Source organism: Meles meles, chromosome 9 (genome assembly GCF_922984935.1).
Source record: "Meles meles chromosome 9, mMelMel3.1 paternal haplotype, whole genome shotgun sequence".
Classification (NCBI taxonomy): Eukaryota; Metazoa; Chordata; class Mammalia; order Carnivora; family Mustelidae; genus Meles; species Meles meles.
The window spans coordinates 37,121,988-37,144,064 of NC_060074.1; the positions used below are offsets into that span (position 1 = coordinate 37,121,988).

The window sequence follows — 22,077 nt, forward strand, 5'->3', positions numbered from 1 at the left end:
TCAATGGGCCAGTGTGCGCGGCCAGCACCTGCCCTCCCCGGCCGCGCTTCGCCCATTGTGAAGTCACCCTGACCGAGAATGGGAGGGGACCCCCGTCCCTGCGCAGTCCAGACACCTACGGTGCAGACCGAGCGAGGGTGGCAGCGCTCTCTTCAGCGACGCGCCCTGGATCCCCCGCCCGCCTCTACGGACAAGCAGGCAGGTGCGGGCACCTGCAGGGGCAGGGCGTGCTCCCTGGCCGCGCCTCGCCGAGCGGACGCCCCCCCACCCGCCACCGGTCGCAGGCGCCGCAGACAGCACCCCTGAAGTCTGCAAGCCAGCTCCGCGCCCTGGGCGCTCGCGCATGCGCACCGAAGCACAGCTGCTGTTTGGCTGTTTCCATGGCTACGATGAGCGTTGACCAGGGGTCTGGGAAGGAGAATATGAAGCTCAAGGGCCTCCTACTCCGGTATTACCCGCCAGGTAGGGGCCGGGCCTCCTCCGTGTTGGCATGGGTGTTGGGCTCTGGCCTTGGGAGGCTCCGGGGCGGCGAGAGTGAGGGGACTCGAGGGGCCGGCGGGGTCCCCTAGCGGGTGATCATTGTCGGGGACAGATAGCGGGGCAATTCCCAACAGGGCCCCTCGCTCCTTTGGTTGCTGAACACTGTTACTCAAAACATTTAAAGTGGTTTTTTAGGAGTTCTTAAAACGTTGAAGTTGTGGAGTTACAATGCTTTTCTGGCTAGTTAGGAACGGGGCGGATGGGGAAGGAGAGGTGGTGACCAGTGATGTCCCTAGAGATTGGTATCCGGAAAGGAAGACACTGACAAGGAGCACATTGCTTTTTATTTTAAACAGAGCAGAACGATCAAGTCAAGATGTGTTGAGTATGAAAAGGAAAATGCATATGCAACAAAGCATATTAATTGAGTGTCCGCATTCCAGGCCACGCTTAGCAGTTGACCAAACACGTTTGGAGGGCCTGCCACCAGGCGCCCTGTGCCCCAGGGCTTTCAGCTTAAAGGTCACAGTCCTTGATTCCAATGAGCTGAGGAATTTCAAAATACACCCACAGAACCCTGTAGTTTTAGATTGGGACAAACTTGTCTAGTTGTCTTGTTTCACAGGTGGGGACATGGTCACCTTTGAAGAATGAGTGAAGACCACTGGTCACCCAACTTGTTGCGTAAAGAAATAAGGGGAGAACTCTTGGTTCCAATTCAGAGCTCACTTTAAAAATAAGAATAGGGGCGTCTGGGTGGCTCAGTGGGTTAAGTGTCTGCCTTGGGCTCAGGTCATGATCCCAGGGTCCTGGGATGGAGCCCCTGATGGGGCTCCCTGCTCAGCGGGGAGCCTGTTTCCCCCTCTCCCTCTGCCTGCCGCTCCTCCTGCTTGTGCTCTCTCTCTCTCTCAAACAAATAAATTTTAAAAATCTTTAAAAAATAAATAAAAATAAGAATATAAAATTAAAAAGTCTATAAAACTTGCCACAAAACAGTAGATGACCAAATATCCTTGCAGGATGAGAAGACTGGGCTTCCCTGCAACAGGAGGCCTGGAATTAACTCTCACCCATGTGAAGTTAGCATCTGTAGTAACATCATAACTCATTTCCTCCCTCTTACAATTACAATTAAAATAACACGAAAAGGTCCTAGATGTGAGGGGTAGCATGTGGGAAATTGTAAATAGCTTGTTCTCTTGATGCATTCACAACTTTGGCTATGCTTGGATGTAGGCTGGGGCTGGTTCCCATAAATAGACGGGCATGTGAATGACTGGCTTTCATTCATCCTTTGCTGTGGATTTTCATTCATCATTTGCTGTGGAGTGTAGGTTAGGAAGATGAGCTCTGGGATCATAATATCTGGTTCTCACCGTATACAGATTTTGTAGTTGGGCAATTTGTTTCGATCCATCAAGTCACATATTGATAACAACGCCCATCCTAACCTGTCTGTTGACCCTTTGCAGCTACTCTCCCATTTATCTCTTTCCCTTCAGAGCAAACCTCCTTGGAAGAACAGGGTCCCGATTTCTCTTCTCTTCTGTCTTGGACTCACTCCTGTCGTGTTTTCACCCTCATGGCTCCATTGAAACTGTGCTCTTCAAGATCCTCAGTGACCTCCAACATCACTCAACCCGCTGGCTGCCTCTGCCTCCTTCTTTTCCTGACCTGACAGCAGCATCTAATGCATTTGACCACTCTGTCCCTTGGCTTCCAGGACACACTGGTTTTTAATCCCACTTTATTGTGGCTCCTTCTTCATCCATCTTATTGGTGTCTCTTCCTTCTGATCTTAATGTTGGAGTGTCCCAGCACTCTGCCCTCGGACTTCTCTATCTATACTCATCGGTTAGGTGATCTCATCTATTTATTCTCCCTGTTTAAAAACCTGAAGGAGTAGTCCTGAGTACCTCATGGCCTGCCTGATTGTTCATTTGGATGCACAATGTGTGTCGTCTGCTGTTTTTTTTTTTTTTTTCTTAGCGCTATCTCAGGGCAATGTACCACAGTTTTACCTATGTATTCCACCTAGTTACCCCAACTTAGAATAAAAGCTTCCTGAGGTCCTGGACTTCATCTATTTTGTTTATTACCACATCTCTAGCACTTAGAGTAGATGGAGATGGGTCAATAAAGATGAGCTCACATATTTGTTGAATAAACAAGTTTAATGAGATAAGGTGTGTTGAGTAGAATGTCTTGAGCTCCTCCTGAAGTGGGAATAGGTGAGACAGAGGGTCTGTAAGATTCACTCCAGCTCTGAAAGTCCAGGATTCCAATGGCGATCTCCCATTCGATAAGGCTTTGGACTTAAACTTGCAACTACTGCCTTAATGACTATCTTCTAATGAAGTCATATCACTTAGCATGTTAGACACTTAATTTCTGAATTCCAATCTTTGGTGAACCATGCATTATATGCAAGTTTCCAAGGTACTACTGAACAGCAGGTGGGTGTTGAAATACCATTATCAAGGAGGAAAAAAATCACTCACCACTGAATCATTCTTGTGTTGCCTTTATCCCTTCTGCAGTTTTGTTTAATCTCTTAGTCCCCAGATTTCAGTCCTCCTACTTTCTTTTGAATAACATATAGGTCAGGAGCATCCCACCGTTGGCATCCATGGAATTTGTCCCTCTCCCTCCTAAAAGTCCATGGCAGTAATATGGCTAATCAAGCATGGGCATTCTCTTTTTATCTCACTCATTAATTTATAAGCTCTTCACTTCATGAGGAGTAGGTGTTGCATACGTGCTTTTCAACTGACTCAGGCGTGACAGTCTTTGTCTTTTACTTCCTGTGTGTAGGCCCCTACTCTTTGGGGCCATGAGAAGGAGTTAAATAAACATTAATTAGACTTGTTAATATTCTGAGCACCTTAAGGGTCTTTGCTGGTTGAATGTGATTGGAGTAAGGAACACTCACATCTTTCGAAGCTTAGTCTTATAGTACATTGCAGAATTTGCGGGGGAGAAGCTTCTTAAGTGTTTTTGTGAATCCTACCTACTGCACAAAAATTCATGGAGAACACTAAGATACTGTGGGCTCCTGGGAGCATATTTGTCTGCTTTCTGCTTGTGTTCTTCACTATGCACGACCCAGCTTCTGCCTCAATACTGCAGCTCAGTGGTCATGGGGAGGGTGAGCATTTGACCTTGATGATTTGTAACAGCAGAACCGTCCAATGCACAGGTTTCAGATTTTGCACTTTGTTTTCTAAATTCATCTGTATAGTAACCCAGCTAATTTTTAGTAGTCGACTTTAAAGACTTTTAACATTTTTTTTTATTTTATAAGAAACAAGATAATTGTGAAAAAAAGAATGCAATATTTTGTGAATTTGCTAAAATTATTTAGTGCATTTCCTTAGAATAGTGCTAATTCTTTCCAACCTTTCTCTGAGTTACAGAATAAGATTATATAATTTACCCACTGTTTACACATCATTTACTTACTCAACTATTTATCGAATGCCTACTTTCCTAAGAATAAATAGTGCACCATGAGGGAAATTGGAAGGGGAGGCGAACCATAAGAGACTATGGACTCTGAAAAACAACCTGAGGGTTTTGAGGGGCGGTGGGTGGGAGGTTGGGGGAACCAGGTGGTGGGTAATAGGGAGGGCATGTATTGCATGGAGCACTGGGTGCAAAAACAATGAATACTGTTACGCTGAAAAAATAAATAAATAAAAATTTTAAAAAAAGAATAAATAGTGCATATTGAGTACTCATATATAATGCAAAATACTTAAAATTACAGAACAGGAAGGATGCAGTCCTTAATGATAGTGACACCTTAAGCTTATAGAAACTTTGTATGCTATTTGAGTTTTCAAATAACCTTATGGCGATATTGATCTTGATCTTCAGGAGTTTATATGTTAATAATGTTAATCTCTATCATTTTTCTCCCTTTTCCTCCATGTTCTAATTTTTCTCTTTTTTTCTATCTTAAGAGTAATATTTACTTTTAACAAAATTCTGAAAAATCCATAAAAGGATAACTAAGAGCATGCTCAACCCACTGAAGGTATGATGACTTCTTTTTAATTTTTTTTCTTTAAAGATTTTATTTACTTATTGACAGAGGGGAAGGATCACAAGTAGGCAGAGAGGCAGGCAGAGAGAGAGAGAGGGAAGCAGGCTCGCTGCTGAGTCGAGAGCCCGATGCAGGCTCTCATGATCATGAGATCATGACCTGAGCCAAAGCCCGAGGCTTAACCCACTGAGCCACCCAGGCGCCCTGGTATGATGCCTTCTTGGAGGGAGCCACCTGACATGTCTACCACCAGTAAGAACTATTTCCTCAACCTGGCTAGTATTTAGTATGATCAGTCTTTGCCATCTTTGCAATTCTGGTGAGTAAAAATTATATCTCTTTTTGTATTTTGTATTTCTTTTCCCAGTTAAAATACTGGGAATATTTTATTTTTGTCTATTTATTGACCATTGTCGCTCTCTGTTTGCAAACTGGCCTTTCCTGCCTTTTGTCCATTTTCTTTTTAAAAATCATTTTTAGGCTTCTTTATAGTAAGTTATTTAACCTTTGTATTTATAGTTGAAATTTTTTTGCTGATTATCATTTATCTTTAACTTTGTGGTATCTTCTCCTGTATAGAAGCTTCAATTTATTTCAGACAAATGCATCATTTTTTTCTTTTTTAGGTGTTGAGTTTCACATCGTGCTTAAAAAGCCAATTGCTGGGCGCCTGGATGGCTCAGTGGGTTAAGCCTCTGCCTTCGGCTCAGGTCATGCGTGATCTCAGGGTCCTGCAATCGAGGCCCACATCAAGCTCTCTGCTCAGCAGGGAGCCGCTTCTCCCCCCCCCCCCCCCCCCCCACCGCCTGCCTCTCCACCTACTTGTGTTCTCTCTCTCTGTCAAATAAATAAATAAAATCTTAAAAAAAAAAGCCAATAGGGATGCCTGGGTGGCTCAGTGGGTTAAGCCTCTGCCTTCAGCTCAGGTCATGATCTTAGGGTCCTGGGATCGAGCCCTGCATGGGGCTCTCTGCTCAGCAGGGAGCCTACTTCCTCCTGTCTCTCTGCCTCTCTGCCTACTTGTGATCTCTCTCTCTCTCTGTCAAATAAATAAATAAAATCTTTAAAAAAAAACCCAATAGCTTACACTAAGATGTAAATATGCTCTATTATTTTGACCATTTTGTATTTTGTTTTTAATATTAAAATTTCAAGTCAATCTAGAATATATTTTTGTATCTTGTGTGGTAGCAATCTAGTTTTATGAATTTTTCCAAAATCCAACTGATTATTATATCATTATTTATTGCATAATTTATTTTTCCCCATTAATTTAAAATATTACCTTCAGTTTATTTTTAAACTCCCATATATAAGTGATTCTTTTATGTTGATCTAAGTCACACTTATGTTGACTGGAGTCACACTTTTTTGTTTTACAGTTTGTTATAATATATGGTAAATTTTCAAATTCCAAAAAATAAAGTCATTCTAATTACTTTAATTCATAGATTGATTTGACATGTTTATAATATTACATTTTCTCATCTAGAAATGTGTGTCCTCATTTATCACAGTTTTCTTTTATGTTCCATAGTACGACTAGGCCTTGCACATTTCTTGTTAATTTTATATTTAAATGTTCAATGCAATTATAGATGTGATCTTTCCTTTACTTGAACCTTCCCTTGTCAATGCATCTAATTCTTACTACTTCCAATCTTCGCTTTTTGAATTTTATTTATTTTTTTCTAAGCCTCTTTAAATCTTTTCTAGAACACATGACATATAAAGAGGTTTTTAAAAAGATTTTCACAACGTTGTAATTTTTTGAAAAGGTTAGTTACAGTTGTTTGCCTGCTGTGTCTGGGTGCCCTGGTCATTAAAAGCACATGGAATGATTTTTTGGTTCTAAAACCTTATACTTCATTATACAACAGCTGCTTGGGTTTACCTACTTAAGTTGTGCCAAATCCGTGTAGCGTGACTGTGTTGAGATGAATTCCTCCTGAGAATGCAGCTGTGCTGCTGGCTGAGTGGTGAGGTCTGACCCTTGGAAATAAGCTCTGTAGGAGAAGCAGGATTTAGGGGGAAGATCCCGGACTTGTTTGAGGTACAGGCGAGATACACATGCATCTAGAGCTCAGAGGTCTAGACGGGAGAATTGTAACTGGTAATTGTCGGCATACTGATGGTAATCGGAGCCATCGGAATGGGTGGATTTATACAGACAAAAAAAATGTAAAGTGAAGAGAGAATTCCTAGACCCGAACCCTAACCTAAATCAGTATTTAAAGGTCAGTCGTAAGAGGAGGAATCTGTAAAGGAGAATAAAAAGTAACCAAGTAGAAAAAAGACAGAGAGATTTCATAAAAGCCAATGGATAATTGTATTTGAAGGAGGAGATTTGGTCATAGTGTTGATTATTTTTGAAAGTCTGTGTGTCGTAAAGATAAGGACTGTCAATTGCATTAAGCATTCTAGGGGTACTCATCCAATCATCTGTCAGTTAGCTTCTGTATTCAACAAGCTCTGTTTGAACAGTTCTGTGCACCAGTTTCATGGTAGACACTAGGGATAAAGAGAAGACAGACCCAGGAGGGCATAGTCTGGTGAGTCAGATGTGGAGAGGATGGAAAGCAGAAAGATCATAAAGACAACGGGGAGGGGCAGACCCCTCTGAGGGAGAAATGAAGGCCAGAGAGGGGAAGGTGTAAATCCATTTGACAGTGTTGCTTCTACTTGAAGCTGGCCAAATCATGTGCTTACAGTGCATAAATCATCACGACTCATTCCAAGGAGGGTCCTCCTGGAAGTATAAAGAAGCATATGGTTTTCTTCTCAAAGATGTTACAGTCTCACCAGAGAGAGAAGGCATAGGTGTAATTTAAGTAATACTTGACTATGTGTCACAAGGCGATATTTGATTATTCACTAGATAATAAGAAATACTTAATGAGTTTCTAGATGCCAGGTGCTTTATATACATATTATTTAATTTCAACCAGAAAAATGAAATTATTATCTATAAATGAGAAGACTGAGGTACAAAGAGATTACTAGTATCATGAAATAAGTAGGGACTTGAGCTGGAACTCAAACCTGGATCTGTTTGATGCCATGTACATGCCTTTTCAACTCCGCCTCATTCTATTTCAATGGTTCAGTGCTCTAGAACATAAATATGTGTTTAATAGAATTTCCTATTTTCTATTGATCTAAAATGCTTCTGGAATCACATCTGTTATATCAAATATATGATCTTAGGGGAGCGATTCTCAAATTGTAGGAGGACCCTTGGGGGCTCTTGTGCCTTTTCAGTGGGGCCTCAAGGCCAAATCTCTTTCCATAGTAACAATAAGATACCACTTGGTTTTTTCACGATGTTGACATTTGCATTACTGGTTACAAAAGCACTGGGAAGTGAAATCTCTGGAAATTTAACTCCACATCAGGTGGTGGCAACAAACTTTCATAGTGGTCATTGTATTCCTCACTGACACAAACTGGTGATAGGACAAAAAAACCCCTCAGTTTCACTTAGGAATGCCCTTGATGAAGTGGTAAAACTTAGTAACATAGTCAAATACTGACCTGGGAGTACTTGCACTCTGCCTAATGAAATAGAAAGTTCTCATTAAGCACTTCTGCTGCACAGAGATGTTTGATAGTTGTTTTGAGGAAAACACTTGTATGGCCATGTGACTGAGAGATGAACCAGCCATTTTCTTCATGGAACACCAGTTGTACTTGAAAGACTGAAAAACAAATGTGACTTTCAGACTTGGACATTTGGAAGACATTTTGTTTGCAAAAGAGCAAAGTGAGCCAGGAACTTTGAGGCCAAACTGTTAGCATTTCTTGCTGGTGATAAAATTTGAGTCTTTGGGCAAAAATGAGAATTTCAGGAAACTTGCATCTACCACCATGAGTTGGGTAGCATACCGACCCTGAAAGAGTTTTCTGATGATAGATATTGTTAGTGATATTAACAAATGTGATTTTTTGGGGGGATATTGTGTGATGATATATGTCAACATTTAGAAGATGTGTATAACTCAGTAGACGAATATTTTTCAGATGTCTGATGCATGATCTGAATATTTTTCAGATATCTGATACATGATAAATCATACATGAATAAAAGATCCTTTGAAAGTGTGAGATAGACCAATGGATTTTAATATAACAGAATATGAAGAATTAAATGATGTGGTTTCAGATTCTATATTGCAACCAATCTTTATGGATTACTAGTTATTAAGTTTTAATGCAGTATTAAAGAAGATTATCTACGATTACCTGGAAATGCAATTAAAATAATTTCTTATTTTCCAACTACATATCTGTGCATAACCAGATTTTTTCCCATATACTTCATCTGAAACTCTGTGTAGGAACCACTTGAATGCAGAAGCAGAGATGAGAATCCAGCTGTCTTTCAATAAGTCAGATATTAAAGACACATGCTAAAGTGTAAAATTATGCTACTCTTCTTATTTTATAAAATGTTTTGTATATTAGCATGCTATGACTTTATTATTATTATTTTAAAGCAGTTTAATAAATAATTTAAAAATTTCTCAATTTTAATATGGAAAATATTACAAAAACAAAAACTCTTTGGTGTCCTCAATAATTTAAAGAGTATAAAGTGGTCCTAAGACCAAAACTTTTGAGATCCACTGACCCATACTTATAGAGGTAGTATAGTCAAGTGGGTAAGAGACTCTATTTTTTTTCCTCCTAATAATTTATCTCTCTGTTGTTCAGAATGAATATATTCTATTGATCTGTCTTCAAGTTCACTGATTCTGTCCTTTGTCATCTCCATTTTCCTACTGAACCTATTCAACAAGTTCTTCATTTTGTCCATTGAACTTTCTTATTCTATAATTCTCATTTAGTTTGTTTAAAAAAACTTTTATTTTTCTGGGATTATTTTATTTTTTCATTTGTTTCACATGAATTTGTAAGTGGTTGTTAAAGTATTTTCGACATCTCCTTTAAGGAGGTAATCAGATAATCCCAGCATCAGATTCACCTCCATATTCGTGTTTGTCGATTATCTTTCTCTGGTTCTTGGTGTGATGGGTGGTTTTCTAATTATATACTGGGTATTGGGGTCTAGTAATTGTCTTTTCCTGTTTATTGCATCCTGGACATTTTGGTTCTTACGTTAGGAGACTCTTGATCCTATCTGAATCTACTTTGACAGGCCTGTCACCATGTTTAGATTTAGCATAGAGGTTCTGTCTACTTTGTGGTCTTCAGTTCCAATGGCAGCTTAAGTTTATGAGCCCTTGCAGTGTTATTCTGGTCTGCTTCATTTTTCTGGTGCTGCAAAGTCTCCGGCTCAGTTCCAGCTGGTGCCACCTGCAAGGTAGGAGGTACTTCCCAATATGCCGGCTCTCACTGAATAACCTTCCAGAACAGTGTGGGGGACAAGACTCTAGTCCTGGTGACACCATTGGTTGAAAGGCAGGAAGAGACCATTTCAGTACTTGGTTGTAGAGTGGGGTCCAGGATATCCCAGGACTTCATTTTTGTCCCTTCTGAGGGTGGATGAGGCTGCCCACCAATGACTTGGTTGTGAAATGGGTTTTGAATGATCCTGGGACTTCCCAGTGGCTGCTAGACAGATTGGATAGCCCCCTGGGGCGCCAGCTGAGGATGTTGAGGAGGCCTGGGTCTTTGTAGCCAGGCTGCTGCAGGCAGATCAGATTACTGCTGGGGCCCAGCTTTGCAGGGTGACTGGGACAGGGTTTCTTTCTACTGGGGGATCAGACTGCATAAGGAGCCCCAGTTATGGAGCAGTGTTTAGGGTTCCCCATTAGTTCTTTGTCTGACTTCCCTTTGTCTGGTGCTTTGGCCACAGAGAGCAAACTTTGCTATTGCTTGGTTTTTGTTGTCTATGCTTTTTGGTTTTCCAGGCAGCAAGTTGCTCTGGTTTCCAGTTTAGGGGTATATAGGAGATAAACAGAAAATCCAGGGAACTCATCACACTGTCACTGCTCAAGTCCTGAGACCTCTAGCCAGTCTACCCTCTATCCAACCTTCAATTATTTTAACATTGCCTGTTGAGTATTTAGAGGAAGCACTAGGAAAAAGTGAGTTCATACTATCTTGTTTTAGAATCAGACATCACTGCACATGTTTTATGCAGAGAAGTTCTAAAAATTAAAAAAATGAAAAAAATTATGGCAAAGTTGATTAACTTTTGACACTGTTGTCATTCTAAGTGGTTTATAACATGTTTGTTTATTTTTGTAGGAATTATGTTGGAATATGAAAAGAGTGGAGAATTGAAGACCAAATCCATAGATTTGCTCAACCTCAGTTCCAGGTAAACTAGCCGCTCAGTTTAACCTGGGTTTCATATCCAGATTTTTTACTGGAAAACGCTGACCCAGGATGATGTGTGGATGAGCTGCATGAACTCAGATTGCTAGAACAATGTTCTAGTGGTGCTGTATTAATTCCTGCTTGCTTCAGTGAGTTCGTCTTGAATGTCTTGCTGGATGGGGAGGAGGTGGAAAAGGATGGTCTGTCTGCCTTTTTTTTTTTTTTTTGCCCTAAATAGACCTGTTTTTATTGTTTTTAATCTTTTAGTTTAGAATAGTTTATACAAACATAGTGATCCGAAGGGGCACGTGTACCCGAATGTTTATAGCAGCAATGTCTACAATAGCCAGACTATGGAAAGAACCTAGATGTCCATCAACAGATGAATGGATAAAGAAGATGTGGTATATATACACAATGGAATACTATGCAGCCATCAAAAGAAACGAAATCTTGCCATTTGCGACGACGTGGATGGAACTAGAGCGTATCATGCTTAGTGAAATAAGTCAATCGGAGAAAGACAACTATCATATGATCTCCCTGATATGAGGACATGGAGAAGCAACATGGGGGGGTAGGGGGATAGGAGAAGAATAAATGAAACAAGATGGGATTGGGAGGGAGACAAACCATAAATGACTCTTAATCTCACAAAACAAACTGGGGGTTGCTGGGGGGAGGTGGGATTGGGAGAGGGGGAGCGGGCTATGGACATTGGGGAGGGGAGGCGAACCATAAGAGACTATGGACTCTGAAAAACAACCTGAGGGTTTTGAAGGGTCAGGGGTGGGAGGTTGGGGGAACAGGTGGTGGGTAATGGGGAGGGCACGTTTTGCATGGAGCACTGGGTGTTGTGCAAAAAGAATGAATACTGTTACGCTGAAAAAATAAATAAAATGGAAAAAAAAAAAAAAAAAAGAAAACTGTGAAGACAGGAGTTCCCACATACTCCATGCCCTGCATCCCCTATTATTAACATCATACATTTGTGTGGTACATTGGTCCTAATTAGTGAACCAGTACTGAAACATTCTTGCTAACTAAAGACCATATCTTATTCAATTTCCTTTTTTTTTTTTTTCCTATTATCTCTTTCTTTTCCAAAATACCACATTACATTTCATTGTCAAGTCTCCCCAGGCTCCTCTTGGTGAATGATTCTCCCAGACTTCCCTTCTTTTTGATGACCTTAACATTTTTGAGGAATACTGGTTTTTGGAATTTTAAGAAGACAATGGAGCCTGTTACTTTCCTGGTAGATAAACAGCTCACAGGACTGATTGCATTCCGTCCTCCTCATTAATTGTCGTGGGGCAGAGTTAGGAAATCCTCTTATGAGATCATACTGCCCAGAATTCGTTCTCTTTAGGAAATCCTATGCTGCTATGCAAAACTAAAAAAAAAAAAAAGAGAGAGAGAGAGAGAGGAAAAAAAGAGAGAGAGAAAGAAAGGGAAAAAATAAAGAAATCAATCCTAGGCAAAATTCCACTTTGAGAGACAGAATCAGATTAGTGATTATCCTGAGGAAACCCATGTTCAGATAAAGTAAAGATGGTTTGAGTGGGAGAAAATTTTCAAATGGAACAAAAATACCATGAGACCTGTTTAAGAGTTGTTGACCCAGAGAAATAAGGGATTTCCCATTGTGACTATCCTTCTCCTTTGTCATGATTATCGGGGAGGGGAACAGAAACCGATGGCAAGGGCACCTCTCACATAACTGTAGTTAAATAGTAGTAGATGAGCTGCTCTTGAGTTTTGAAACGAGCCCAAACAACATGGCTTCTCAGAACTGTGGCCACTAGAGAGGTCTGGAACTCGTCTGAGGGTGAGGACAGGGAGTGGCTCGGGTGGTGATGGTTTATGTTGAGTCCTCTTCTTGTTCCAAGTGACCACACAAAGAAGGTACTCAATCGTTTATTGTTTAACCAAAGAATAAATAGTGGCAAAGATAATGCCATTGAATTTCAAGTAGAAGTCATTGTTTTATCTATTTTCAGGGAAGACAAGGTCTAAGATCAAGTCAGGATTGTCAGTTATTTTTGTAACTGGCACATGTTACTGATTATGCCAGCATATAGAAAGTTCCTTTGTTAGACATTCATTTATTGAGTCCGTCATGAGGTTATCTGCACCTTCTACATGCAAAGCTCTAGGTTAGGGTCAATGAGAGTCTATAAAAAATCTTAATCCCGACATCAGTGAACATGTTTTCTAGTTTGAGAAACAACTTGTATTGGGTGGGACGTCACATGAGTGGCACAGATTAATGTTTATATGAAAGAATAGCTTTCAGCTAGAGAGGCAGAAAAATATGGATTTTATATTCAAAAAGGTGTAGGTCTTTAGGATGCGGTAGTCATGCTTTGTAGTATATAAATGTCAAGTTAAAAAAAAGTATGGATGTTACTTCTGGTTCTCAAGAATTTAGAAGAATTCTGCACATAAAAATATTTGCACGATAGGGGACATTCTGGAGTTACTATATTGGAAAAGAACAATTAGAATCCCACAGGCTTGGGATGTACAGATTAAATATCTATACATCTGGTGAATATCTGGTGAATTTAGCTCTTGCTGGGAAATCTGTTTTGATTTATAACAATGGTTGGAAAACTTTCCAAGAGGCATTATCATCTTAATTCTTAGGAAACTATAAGCCCTTGGACAACTGGCTCTCTCGGAATTTATCAAAGTCATCATTATAAACTACCGCTGATTCATTTCTGTTCTAAATATTTATTCTGATTCTGATACATTGTATTTCTTGAGAGCTGGGACTGTGTCTTTTACCCTCCCAGGGCCCAAGTAATAGTACGGTAAATGTTAGTGGGATGACTTGTCTTCCAGCTCAGTGCCTTACGTGGACGGGAGCTCGGGAACTATTTATTTATGAAGAGGAGAGGCTTGCTTATCTGAGTTTGCATTTCTGAGAAGCAGCTGTTGAGACAGAGGTAGGAGAGGTAGGTGGGTTATTGAGAAGTGACATCTGCGACAGACAGCTAATGAAGCAGAATTTGGCATGAGGAGCCAAAATGACCTATTTTGGTTGCTTTGTGGTTTATGGGCATTATTCTTTGTCTTGAACAATTATTCCAGACTAGCAAAATTAATCAGCATTGCCATAGGTTATTTGAATATTGGGGGAAAGTTGAATTCATACTTCTCAGAGCAGCTTTTTTTTTTGAGAATGATGCTATAGTCCATATGAAATATTAATCATCATCATTCTTTGAATGTCCATTTTTGGTTAGGTACTTTCTCTTTTCCGAAAAGATATTTAAAACTTAATCTTTCCACACCTCAGTTTTTTCATCCCTCAAATAATTAATGATAAAAGCATTAAATTAGGGGGTTGTTTAAACAAGAGAGCATATACAGGTACAAAATATAGTGGTACCAGGAACATTCTGAATGGGTTCATTAAAGAGACAAAAAAAAAAAAAAAAAAAACCAGGAAGAAAATAAAGAGCTCATGTGCAGGACCAGTATGCACTTGGGCTTCTCAGGTGAGCAAATCATAATTCTTGCACACTTTCCACAGGAGAAGACGCGGTTCGTGACGGTGCATTCTGAAGAACCTGAGCCACTTTTCTGCAGGCTTGATTTTACTGATTTGTATCCCCCCTACCCCGAAATCTCCTAGTAAGGCTATGGTGTTTTGACATTTTATAGATGTGCTTCATAACACAATGCAATTCTTCCTGCAATGCATGTCTATGCAAACTTCGGCATAGAAAAAAAGTAACTCTTTTTTTTGTTTGGTTTTTTTTTTTTGGTGAATTTCAGCACCGATGTCAATGCCTTAGCAGAAGAAATACAAAAAGCAGAGCCTCTAATCACAGCTTCAAGATCAGATCAAGTAAAGCTTTTAATACAGAGGTTACAAGATAAACTCAGACAGCACAGCAACCACAAATTTTATCTTTTTAAGGTAATGAGTATTTTAAAAAACTAAATAGAGGAACTTCAATGAATTAGTTGGTATCCTACCAATTTGAGACAAAATACAGATTATATTTTCTCTTTCCCTCTGTGCCTCACATATATTTGCTAAGACTAAGTCTCAACAAATGTTTGTTTATTGACTGACTGAATGAAATTCTGACATTTATTTCTTGAAAAGTTAAAGAAAGATTTTTAGTAAGTTTGGCTGTTCTTTACAGTGTTAAACTTAAAGGATGACCATTAAGGTTGTCTTAAGTTATTGAAGAATTAAATTTTTTTCCAGTTGGACTAATATCAAGAAGTTGTATTTCACAGTACGTCAATAACTTAATATTTTCTGATTCCATGTGAACTAAACTATATTTCAGTAAATTATTTATTGATATGACTTCTATAATAATTTAAATGCAGTGCAAATGTACCTTTTTTTTCTAATCAGCTTTTGCTGGTTAAAGTAAAAATATCACAAATATAGTCAATTATTCAGGACATTTTTAGTTTTTCTTATTTATTTAACAATATTTAATAGTTTATTCTAGTATTGCTTCATATTACACTGATTTTATTTTTATGATTTAAATAAAACTATAAGAAAATTTAATTATTATAATTGACATATTCTATCTGAAAGAAAATTTTCAATCTTTTGTAGTCATCCCTTAACTGTATTATTGAAAGATTAAGAAATTATTCTTATGATACCGCGTTGTTCCAGCAGGTGGCACTATTTAACTCCAAATATGAGCTCTATAACTCACAGGACCTTGTAATTTATCCTCCAAAGGGAATATTTTTGATAGGGAAAGGGGACAGTATTAATAATTATACTCTGGCAGTAGAAATAACTGGGTCTGGTCCAGCCTCGTCAATCACTTTATCTGTAAACAGACTATCCAATTTATGTATGTTCATTCGATAAATATTAAGCATCCACCATGTGCTTGACAATGTAGAAATTGAAAGATAAATAAAATAATACATATCCTGACTCTAGAGGAGTTTAGGAGTCCAAAAGTAATAACAAATTGTAAAATCTATATTTAAAACATATTTGGTGTATCTCCTCTATATACTATTCATGCATATTTACAAAACCTGTGCAGTATTTATTTACTTATTTTCTTTTTTTTTTTTTTTTACGATTTTATTTATTTGGTTGGCAGAAAGGGACATAGAGAGAGAGGAAACACAAGCAGGGGGAGTGGGAGAGAGAGAAGCAAGCTTCTCGCTGAGCGGGGAGCCCAATCCCGGGCTTGATCCCAGGACTCCCGGACCCTGGGACCATGACTTGAGCCTAAGGCAGATGCTTAACCACTGAGCCACCAGGGGCCCCCATGTGCAGTATTTAAAAGAAAATATTATAAATTAGTGCTATTTGATATCTTATTTAATATCAGTAATTTATCTTAAAATCAAATTCATGGAAAACACAGATTTAATTATGTTTTTGCAATTATTCGTAACTATCAAATGTCTTAATGGTCTTAATTGTAGAAGACACAATGTATTTTTTTCTTATTTGTTCAGATAGTGACTATCGTCTATTTATAATTAAGACAAACTTGAATGTCTTCATTAGTTTGAAGCTAAAATTAATGAGTTAAACTTAATTTTTTTCAGTTTAAAACAAATTGTGATTTCTTTCATTGAAGGTTCTCAGAGCACATATACTGCCATTGACTAATGTTGCACTTAATAAATCAGGCTCATGGTAAGCTTCTCAAATTTATTTATTTAAAATTTTAAAATTTTAGTTTATTTGACCATTTTATTTATTTATTTGGGAGACAGCAAGAGAGAGAGCACGAGCGGGGGGTAGGGGGTGGCGGCAGAAGGAGAAGGTTAAGCAGACTCTCCCCAGAGTGAGAAGCCTGATGCAGGGATCAGTTCCAGGGCCCCAGATAATTACTTGAGTTGAAGGCAGATGATGGTTAACCAACTGAGCCACCCAGGTGCCTCTAAAATTTTAAAATCTTTAAATGAAAAAAATTTATTAAAGAAATTATTAGAATATTTTTATAGCTATTTTAGGTTTATAGCAAAATTGAGCAAAATGTACAGAGATTTGCCATGTACACCTGGCCCCCAAACACCCTCAGATTCCCTCTTTGCTGGCCCTACATTAACAAACTCATCATTATCACTCAGAGCTCATAGTTTGCATTAGGGGTCACTCTTGCTTTCATACATTCTAGGGGTTGATGAATGTGTAATGACAGGGATCCCCCATTAAGACATCACACAGAGCAGTTTCTCTGCCCTGAGAATCCTCTGTGTGCCACCTCTTCATTTCCATATTTCCATTTCCTAGTCTTTATTTCTAATTTTTTTGAAGATTTTATTTATTTATTTGACAGACTGAGATCACAGGCAGGCAGAGAGGCAGCCGGAGAAAGAGGAAGGGAAGCAGGCTCCCTGCTGAGAAGAGAGCCCAATGTGGGGCTCGATCCCAGGACCCTGGGATCACTACCTGAGCCGAAGGCAGAGGCTTTAACCCATTGAGCCACCCAGGCACCCCTTATTTCTAATTTTTAACAACCAAGGAATAGAAATTAAAAAAAAAAAAGAAAGAAATTTCTTTTTTAAAATTAAACTTATAGATATTTAAGGTGACATAATTTGACATACATATACATAGTAAAGTAATTGTTACAGTTGAGCTAATTAACATTATCTCCTCACAGTTACCACTTTTTTGTGTGTGTGAAGGAAGCACTTGAAATGTATTCTTTTAGCATCTTTCCAGTATTCAGTTCAATATTACTAACTACAGTCTTTATGCCTGTGCATTGCATCTCTAGCCTTATTCATCCCACACAACTGCAACGTTATACCCTTTGACCAATGTGTCTCCATTTCTCCCACTCCTCACCCCTGGTGACTACTGTTCTATGTTTCTATGACTTTGAACTTTTTTCTTAAATTCCACATATAAGTGAGATCAGACAATATTTTCTTTCTGTATCTGGCTTATTTTATTTAGCATAATGTCCTCTAAGTTCATCCACGTTGTAGTAAATGGCAGCATTTCCTTCTTTCTCATGGCTGAATAATATTCCATTCATTTCTTGATAGACATTTATGTTGTTTCCATATCTTGGCTACTGTGAACAATGCTGCAAAGAACATGAGAGTGCAGATAGCTCTATGAGATTCTGATGTCATTTTTTGGATATGCAACCAGAAGCGAGATTGCTGGATCATATGGTAGTTCTATTTTTAATTTTTTTTGGAACCACCATCCTGTCTTCCATCACGAATGTACTAATTTACATCCCTGAAGAAGCTCTGAGGAGATGCCTAGAGAGGAATCATAGATACACTGTCTTCTCAGCCCTTTCATTTATTTGAGTTTCAATGTCAGGATTTGTGTTCAGCTTTTATCATTATCATTTGACGTAGAGACTGGCTTTCTAATTTTGTGCTTTTTTTTTTTCTGTGTCGGGGAAGTATATTTCCTGATGGAATATTTAAGGAATAACTGAGATACTATTATTTTACTTTAAAATTTGAGAGGCCAACATGCTAATTATTCCTGTAGTAGGATAGTCATGTAAGAGGATTGCAAATCTTAAGCAAATGTTCATTGAACACTTGCTAGTGTGCCAGTCATGTTCCAGGTCATGGGGTCTGCAGCAGTAAACCAGATGGGTGGAAGAACTAGTATGTGTGAAAAAAGAAAAACAAAAATGAGTTTTTCAGAGACAAGCAAAAAGCCAACATGGCAGCTCAGGGTGTGCTTTAGGGCAAAGTTGAAGTCCCAGAGATGGCCATTCCTGCGGGGCTTATGGGCCATGAGCAGAATTTGGATTTTCCTCTAGATTGCTAGGAAGCCATCTAAGGAAGGTTAAAAAAAATAACTCCAATTTCAGTGTGGAAAACAGACTTGTAAAGACCAAGTACTGGCCAAGACCCATTAGAAGATGGCTTCATTTGTTGAGGCAAGAGAGGGAGGCAATGAAGCCTCCCTCTCTTGCCAACTGTGAGAAGTAGCCACACTAGGGATGTATTTTGAGATTGGGCTAACAGGATTTACTAATAGATTGTGTGTGGGATGTGAGGGAATTAAAGGAATCAAAGATGGTGCTCATATTTTATGGTGGGACCAATGGGAAGAATGATGCTGTTTATTGAAATACGTTAGAATTTCAGAAAACGTTATGATTAATGCTTTAGTTATTAACTATTTATAAGAATGGCTATTCTTTTTTTAAAGATTTTATTTATTTATTTGACACAGAGAGAGAGACAGTGAAAGGGAACACAAGCAAAGTGAGTGGGAGAGGGAGAAGCAGGCTCCCTGCTGAGCAGAGAGCCCTATGCAGAGCTGAATCCCAGAATACTGGGATCATGACCTGAGCCGAAGGCAGAGGCTTAACTGACTGAGCCATTCAGGCGCCCCTGAAAGGATTATTCTGTATTTTATTTAGTGATTCCTTTTTGAGTTAGGGATAATCAGAAAGTTTCTAATCAAAGATTTAGATATTGTTCCCAATTCACTGTTCTGTATCCACAATTTCCATTGTAAAAACCAAGATAAATGGGCTTACAATATTGCAGGTAAAAACAAAATGAGGATAAACACCCTGCTATTGTCACTTTGTGATTCATTTATATTCCTTGTGTTAGCTTTATCACAGGAAGCTATGATCGGACATGTAAAGTCTGGGACACTGCATCTGGAGAGGAACTTCACACCCTGGAAGGCCACAGGAATGTGGTCTATGCCATAGCATTCAACAATCCATACGGGTACAGAGACATTCACTCATTCACTTATGCCTTAATAATCCATTAATCTGTTTATTTTTCTCCCCCTCCGTGAAAAAAGAGAACTGAAATTTGCCAATTTCCTGATGTGTGCATTGAAAGCCTTCTAAATACCTTCTTCAGTGTTTAAAGGGGTTTTGGGACAGGTATTACTGTTCTCATAGGAAGTGTGTAAAGTTCAAGTACCCTTCCCAGGATCACATAGTAAACAGGAGAGCGAGAATTCAAGTTCAAGCAGAGCTCAATCCCTTCCCTTCAGAGTTCTCTGACAGACAGTTCCTACTGGGGTTATAGCAATGGCCTCTGGAGACCCTGACATACATACCCACATAGCACGGTTTACCTTGTTTAAAAGTTAACTTACCATCTTTAGCAGGGAAAAAATGTGTACAGTAACATGATACATAACAGTACAAAATATAATTGCATTTTCAACCAACCGCTAGTTACCTGATTCAACAGATTAACTTAGTTCTCTAGCTCTCCTTCTGCTCCCTGAATGCTTGCAACAACTGCGCCACCCACTGGTATGCCCAGCTTCTTGTCTCACTGGTTAGGCAACCTACCAAGAGTTAGTTGTGTTTGCCCATCAGTCAGCTTATGTGGCTGTGATTTCAATTGTAATTATGGTATTTATTTAAACATTGCTTAAACTAATGAAATATGACTATGAAAACAAAGCTTTTGGTTTTTTGTGAAAACATAGATAAGGCAAATCTTGGAAAAGAATACTACTGCATGAAGTTGTAGATGATATCAACGCAATAATTAGAAAGCACATTGAAACATTTAGAAAATCTTTGCATTCAGATTGTTCTGCAAGTATGTTTACATTCTCATCCCATTTTTAAGAAAAGAATTGGAAGTGGTAGAGGTTGGATATGGGTCCTGGAAGACATTTAATGAGCTCTAGTTAGCCAAAGAAAAGGCTTTGGTCTTGCATATTTGAGTAAAAAATTTTAATGTGTGTCTTTCTTGATGACTTACCAACTTTTTCCATTCACCATGCTGTTTCAATAAATATAGGTATTATGATGACTAGAAAAAAACAGCAAATGGTTTAAAAGTTAAGAGGAGAAAGACCCGTGTGATTTCTCCTGGTAGAGGCTTTCAAGATGATGTGAGGCTCAAGCAGAAGCATGGAAGGTGGAAGACAGAGGAAAGGGGGAGGACATCCTGTGTGAGGGCACCTTGCAGCTCCGGAGGTTAGGTGGGACTTCAGTGGGCTCGCCCAGTGCCCCTAGCTCTCTAGTGGACATTTCCTGGTGAGAAACAAAAGTGGTCAAGATCATAGTGTTCTGTGTAGTTCGGACTCTGTTCTGGGGACGGAGTTGTGATGAAAACTTTGTGAACAAAAGAGGGACTCAATGAAAGTGTTATTCAGGAGGGCTGTTATGGCAGAGACAAGGGGCCAGAGGGTTTGGAGTGGGAAGAAACAGGAGGCAGGAAGATTGATTGGAGGCAGATAAAGTGGTAGATTCAGGAGATGATGAAAGCAGTGTAAGATAGTGGCATGGGCAATAAAAGGGAATTTTATAAAAATTTGATGCACTTAGAGTCGAATTCTATACCGTAAATATTAAAAACTTGATAAGTAGGTTGCTAATGTCATTACATCTCTTTAAAATGTAACACACTTTTAAAACATTAATTGTGATGGCACAGTCAGACCTAATTGGTATATTAAAATGATTAAATATTCCAATTGCATTACCAAAAACTTAACTATGATGTGATACAGTTTTACATTGTAGGGAATGATAATTTTTATAATGCCTTATTTCCCCATCTGTGGGAGAGAAAGATTTTATTGAAATTATAAATGATCATGTTTTACTTCTAGTATAATTTCTATTTTAATTGCAATGTTATTTAAAGCACTTTAAAAGTATAGTCTCTATATTACCATGTCACATAAAGTCTACTTAAAAGATATATTTTTGCATGCCTATCTGAGAACAAAGTTTTTTGGGGGGAGAGAGAGGTCAGGAAACCTTCACCTTTTGGCCCTTTTATTGGATTCTACCAAGACCCCCTGATGAAAAACTTTCTTGTCCAGTTACATAATTCAATGGTTTATGTACAGATTAAAGCAGCATTTTCCAGGGCATTTGGGGGCATTGGGGTTTCAGCAGAATGAGTTCTAGATAACCACCAAAGAATAAGAGGGTATGTGTGTGTGTGTGTGTGTGAGAGAGAGAGAGAGAAAGAGATGAACTTCAGCCAGTTTAGTGTTTATGTGTTCTATATATTAGGTCAGGAGTAAGCTTTGATTCAATAAAGTAATTCTAAAAAGATATGTGATCAGTATTATCTTTTCTCATGTAGAGGCATATGGATATAGAGCAGTGCGTGACCAAACAGTAATTAACTGAGAAACAACAGCATTTGAGACAATATGTTTGAGGGGCAGGAGGGATGGGAAATTGAGGGAAGGAGCAGGAAAAGAGCACACAGGGCTCTCAGCATGTCTGAGCAGAAGTTGGTGGACTTCAGCCGCTGATGAGGAATGCCTAGACTGGATGGAGAGAGAGCCAGTGCAG

At 39.0% G+C, this 22,077-nt stretch overlaps 1 protein-coding gene across 1 annotated transcript in view; it reads left to right on the plus strand.

Annotated features, from left to right (window-relative positions):
• Positions 1-315: 315 nt before the first annotated feature.
• Positions 316-22,077, plus strand: part of DAW1 (dynein assembly factor with WD repeats 1) — a 44,307-nt gene continuing 22,545 nt past the window's right edge. The window contains exons 1-5 of the mRNA XM_046019604.1: positions 316-462; positions 10,742-10,814; positions 14,606-14,750; positions 16,417-16,475; positions 19,394-19,516. Of these exons, the coding sequence (XP_045875560.1) occupies positions 381-462; positions 10,742-10,814; positions 14,606-14,750; positions 16,417-16,475; positions 19,394-19,516 (482 nt within the window). The 5' untranslated portion in view covers positions 316-380. The remainder of the gene's footprint in view (positions 463-10,741; positions 10,815-14,605; positions 14,751-16,416; positions 16,476-19,393; positions 19,517-22,077) is intronic.